The following is a 5,000-nucleotide window of genomic DNA, read 5'->3' as shown; positions in this document are numbered from 1 at the left end:
ATATAATATTTTTCTACATTTTGAACGCAATATTAATTTACAATTAATTTCTTCTTTATATATTGAGGTGAAAAATGTCCTGCCAAAATATATCAAAGGTAGTTTATTTTTTCGGCAGTTTCTGCTGTGTCCTAATTAATTCCCCGGCCATAAGGCACCAAACTGACACAACATGACTTCATTTATGTCAACTTGGATTAATTCCGCCCCAACGAATCTCTTCAAGATATTCTGGCCAAACACAATCTCGAATGAGGACATGAGAACGCGAGCTGAAGTGGAGTCGGTGGAGAGTCTCGTTAAAAGGAGAAGATGGCAATGGTTGGGGCATGTCTGTCGCAGACCTGATGAAACACTGATAAGGAAGGCTCTGCGATGGACACCCCAAGGAAAGAGGAAGCGAGGCCGCCCCAAGGAGACCTGGAGACGTTCTGTAGAGAGGGACCTAAAACAGAGAGGTCTGTCTGTCCCTCGAGATGGCCCCAAGAATAGCTGCTGACAGGACCAGGTGGAGATCCCTTGCATGGCCTCAAGTGCCAGCAGGCCCGGAGAGGATTGAGTGAGTGAGTGAGTGAGTGAGTGAGTGAGTGAGTGAGTGAGTGAGTGAGTGAGTGAGTGAGTGAGTGAACGAATCTCTTCCATTGTATTATTATAATGATAATGAAATTCGTTCATCAACTTTGGCCATTTTTGCACAAGTCTGTCGTAATCTCAAGCAACACGTATTTAAAATTTTGGTCAGAAAACTCGTCCCTCACATATCTATCTAGTAAAATGAACATCACGGTTTCAAAAACTCTCAAACCTGGGACTGCCGTGAAGACCCGTGACGACGAGGCTTATTATAATCGATGGACATCTAAGAGCTATGATTTCTGACCAAGATTTTTAAAACTTGAGCTTTTATATAGCGCAATATCCACTAAACGTACTCAATGAGCTTTACAAGGGCTCCCTGGCCAACAGCAACACTGAACATGTAGGACGTGACATGGCGCCTGTTAGGCGATATTACATTTTTTTTCAGACAGAAACAACGCTGTAAACGGCCAGGTACTCATTTCCACCTGAGTCAGGTGAGAGAATGTGAGCAAAGAGTCTTTTCCAAGGACTCAGCTACACGTCGAACGAGGCTCGAACCCAGGACCTTCCGATCCGAAAGCGAGTACAAAGCGAGTACATATTAATATTATTTTATTTTTACATATTTTTTAAACTTCATGACTTCATGGACATTTTACGATAAGACCCCTATTTCATTCTAGAGACACTTTTCAAAATGGTCTCGTGTTTTATTCTCCCACGACCATTTAACACTAGTATTGATTTTTATACCAAAGAAATTTAAAGGAGATATCTTGAAAAATTAAAAAATTTTTTTATGAATGTTCGAAATTAGGCTAGAAAACCCAGAGCTCGGACATCTGACTGCTCGGACAATCCCATAGCTGAAAGAGTTGATATAATCGATGGATTGTTGGGGGTCCAGATAGCTCAGTAGGTAGAGCACTCGCTTCACAAGCAAAAGGACCGAGATCGATCCCGCCCGGGTGCAATCGAGATTTTTTCCGACCCCTCGCCCCCCCCCCTCCCCCCTTTTTTTATTCCACCCAGCTGTGAATGGGTAGCTGAGTCTGTTAGATTTGGCGGAAAGCACTTTGAGATAGACTAGCCTCCTATCCAAAGGATAGCAAGCAATTGCTATTGTCTGTTTGTTGTTTTTTGTATGATTGGAATTTGTGTATATCAATGATGACGTTGATGATGATTATAACGATAATGATAATAATGAAATATTATTTTTAAAATTTTCAAATGTTCTTCTTCTTCTTCTTCTTCTTCTTCTTCTTCTTCTTCTTCTTCTTCTTCTTCTTCTTCTTCTTCTTCTTCTTCTTCTTCTTCTTCTTCTTCTTCTTCTTCTTCTTCTTCTTCTTTCTTATAATAATAATTAAATAATAATAATAATAATAATAATAATAATAATAATAATAATAATAATAATAATAATAATAATAATAATAATAATAATGATGATGATGATGATGATGATGATGATGATGATGATGATGATGATGATGATGATGATGATGATGATGAATGACGACGATGATGATGATGATAATAATAATAATATAATAATAATAATAATAATAATAATAATAATAATAATAATAATAATAATAATAATAATAATAATAATAATAATAATAATAATAATAATAATATTGCAATTGTTGTGCTGTCAATGTTATCATTGTCCTTTTCTTAAATTTAATATATCTATATAAATGTCTCTGTACAAAGAATAAACAGGCGCCAATTCCACGAGATTGCATGACAGATTGTGACAATTTGATAAGTATTACAGTCAGCCATCAAAATGTATTAATAATATCAGTATTAGATTGTAAGGCAATATTAACCCCGTACAGTCGGAGTCCGTGTATACTCTCACCATGACAATGCTTTATAACAGAGTATATTTTCCTTTTTTTTATCTCAATGCCTAATGCACAATACAAAGTAGCCAAATTTCCGTACATTTACAAAATTCAGTGACCTCCCCCCCCCCCCCCCCCCCCCCCCCCGCCCCCAAGTGACCTCGAAGATACAAAAGAGAAGACTGAGACTTGCGGGGCACTGCTGGAGACACAAGGAGGAAATTGCAAGCAGTCTTGTGGGAACCACCTGAGAGAACCAGAAGCAGAGGCAGGCAGAATACAACATACATTGACTGTCTGCCAGATGACACAGGAATGGACAACACCCGGGAGCTGCGTACGCTTATGGAGGACAGGACAGAATGGCGAATACTTGTGGCTCATGTTGGGCGCCCCAAAAGTAAGTAAAGTATAAGTATGTTTTAAACCCTCAGTATATTTTCAAATCATCTGTTAAATGGGAAAAAAAGTAAATACATAATGTCTTTTTACTGGAGTTCAAAACTCAGAAAGGGGTTGTTCTGTGCGTTTGTGTAAAAATTTAGTAAATTTTTGCCTCCAGAATTGGCACCCCTGACAATATATTGTTACCAGTGTTTTAAGGACATTAAACGTTTATAGTTTGATTTTAGTGAGAACTACTCATACAAATGGGTTTCAATATACGATTCTTTCACTCTTGCTTTTTGAAATTCCGGATGTGTTCCCAACCGCTACACAAGCTTGCGAATTCCAAAACGCAAGAGAAAGAAATCTTTTATTCTACCCCTCGATTGATTCCTATTTCGTCATCTTTGAATAAAAGACATCTTCAAAAATATTTAAATGATACTTCTTTTTATAGAATCTAATTTTTAGTGAAATTTAACGTTTGCTAATCTGACGTCACAATTATTATTGTAGTAATGATATCAATAGCGTTAGTATTTATTAGATTCTAGAAATTAGATTCTTTAAAAAAGAAGTATCATTTGAATGTTTCTGATTGATGCTCGGCGTTTAGCTAAACTACTCACAACATTCCCCATCAGGCTATATTGCGTTTACAGTTTGATTGATGGAATGTAGTGAGAACTACTCATAAAAATAGCTGTCTAAAAACAATAACAGAGCCGAGTGGAGGGGTAGAATAAAAAACGATGCTTACACTTTTGTATTATGGAAATCCAAAACGCAAGAGTGTAGGAAATCTTTTATTCTACCCCTCAATCCATTCCTATTTCGTCATATTTGAATAAAATACGTCTTCAAAAACATTCAAATAATACTTCTTTTTAAAGAATCTGATTTTTAGTGAAATTTAACGTTTGATAATCTGACGTCACAAATTATTATTGTAAACTTGAAATCATTACGCGTTACTATGTATAGATAGAATGCGCTTGGCCAAGGAGTTCACAACATTGCCATCCGGAAGTAGAACGGACCAACACACAAACTCTGTGTAACCATGAACTTTTATAGTCTGTTTAATATAGTTTTGTGAGAACAACTCACAGACGCGGATGGCAAAAACAATAACAAAGGCCTGAGTGACGTCATCTGCATACTATCTACAAATATAATGAAGATGACGTCACTCAGGTCTTTGTTATTGTTTTTTGTCATCCGCGTTTATAAGTAATGCTCACTGAACTGTATTAACCTGACTATAAACGTTCATGGATACACACAGTTTTGTGCATTGGTCCGTTATACTTCCGGATGGCAATGTTATGAGCTTCTTAGCCAAGCGCATATTATCTATAGAGGGTTACATCTGGTTGTTGTTTGTTGTTGTTTTTAAGGGTTTTTACGGCACTTGCAACACATTCAGGTCATATTATCATCTGGGATGAAAACAAAGAAAGTTCAGGCTTACCCATTGGATGGTGGATGTCGTCGTTGTTGGGGTCTTGGTGGATGGTTTGGCCATTGTGTTGGTTGGTTGGTTGCTTGCTTGGTGTGTTCTAGTTGATGATGATGATGATGATGATGATGATGATGCTGATGATGATGATGATGATGATGATGGTGATGGTGGTGAAGATGATGTCGTGTTATCCACTGATTTATATAGTAAGAAGAGGGCTGGATCAATTAGTTGTTTTGTGTCCACGGGAAAGGAATATAAATGACACTGCCTTAGAGATGTGTAGTTGGTTGGTGTGTTCTAGTTGATGTGTTAATAACAATGCCGATGATGATGATGTGTTATCCACTGAGTTGTATTGTAAGGAGAGGGTTGGATCAACTAGTTGTTTTGTGTCCACGGGAAAGGAATATATGACTGACACGGCCTCAGATGATATATTCTGTTCATCCAGTAGTTCTAATGAAATTGTTGCTGCTTGAAGCTTGAATAATTAAGTAACAATTGGAAATTTGGAATGGAGGCTTTGATTTCATAAACGAAGTAACAGATAAAATGGACGTTTTGGGTTTCCCCTTTATCAACAAAACACGATGAATGAAACCCTAAAAACGAATGAGAAATGAGAAAAATGACGTCGTTAAGGCGAATAAGCAAAGCAATGATGGGACACCTTAACAACGTCATTCTTTCTTTTTGTTGATAAA

At 37.1% G+C, this 5,000-nt stretch overlaps 1 protein-coding gene across 5 annotated transcripts in view; it reads right to left on the bottom strand.

Annotated features, from left to right (window-relative positions):
• Positions 1-5,000, bottom strand: part of LOC144956276 (neo-calmodulin-like) — a 109,534-nt gene that overhangs the window by 102,783 nt on the left and 1,751 nt on the right. For all 5 annotated transcript variants that reach the window (XM_078886748.1, XM_078886744.1, XM_078886745.1 and 2 more), the window contains exon 2: positions 4,303-4,777. In XM_078886748.1, coding sequence (XP_078742874.1) covers positions 4,303-4,356 — 54 coding nt within the window. In that variant the 5' untranslated portion in view covers positions 4,357-4,777. The remainder of the gene's footprint in view (positions 1-4,302; positions 4,778-5,000) is intronic.

The sequence above is a fragment of the Berghia stephanieae genome, chromosome 11 (assembly GCF_034508935.2).
Source record: "Berghia stephanieae isolate SIO BIC M18660-M18661 chromosome 11, UCSD_Bste_1.3, whole genome shotgun sequence".
NCBI classification, from domain to species: Eukaryota; Metazoa; Mollusca; class Gastropoda; order Nudibranchia; family Aeolidiidae; genus Berghia; species Berghia stephanieae.
The sequence above is the reverse complement of the archived record's forward strand: the minus strand, read 5'-3'. Positions and strand labels throughout refer to the sequence as shown.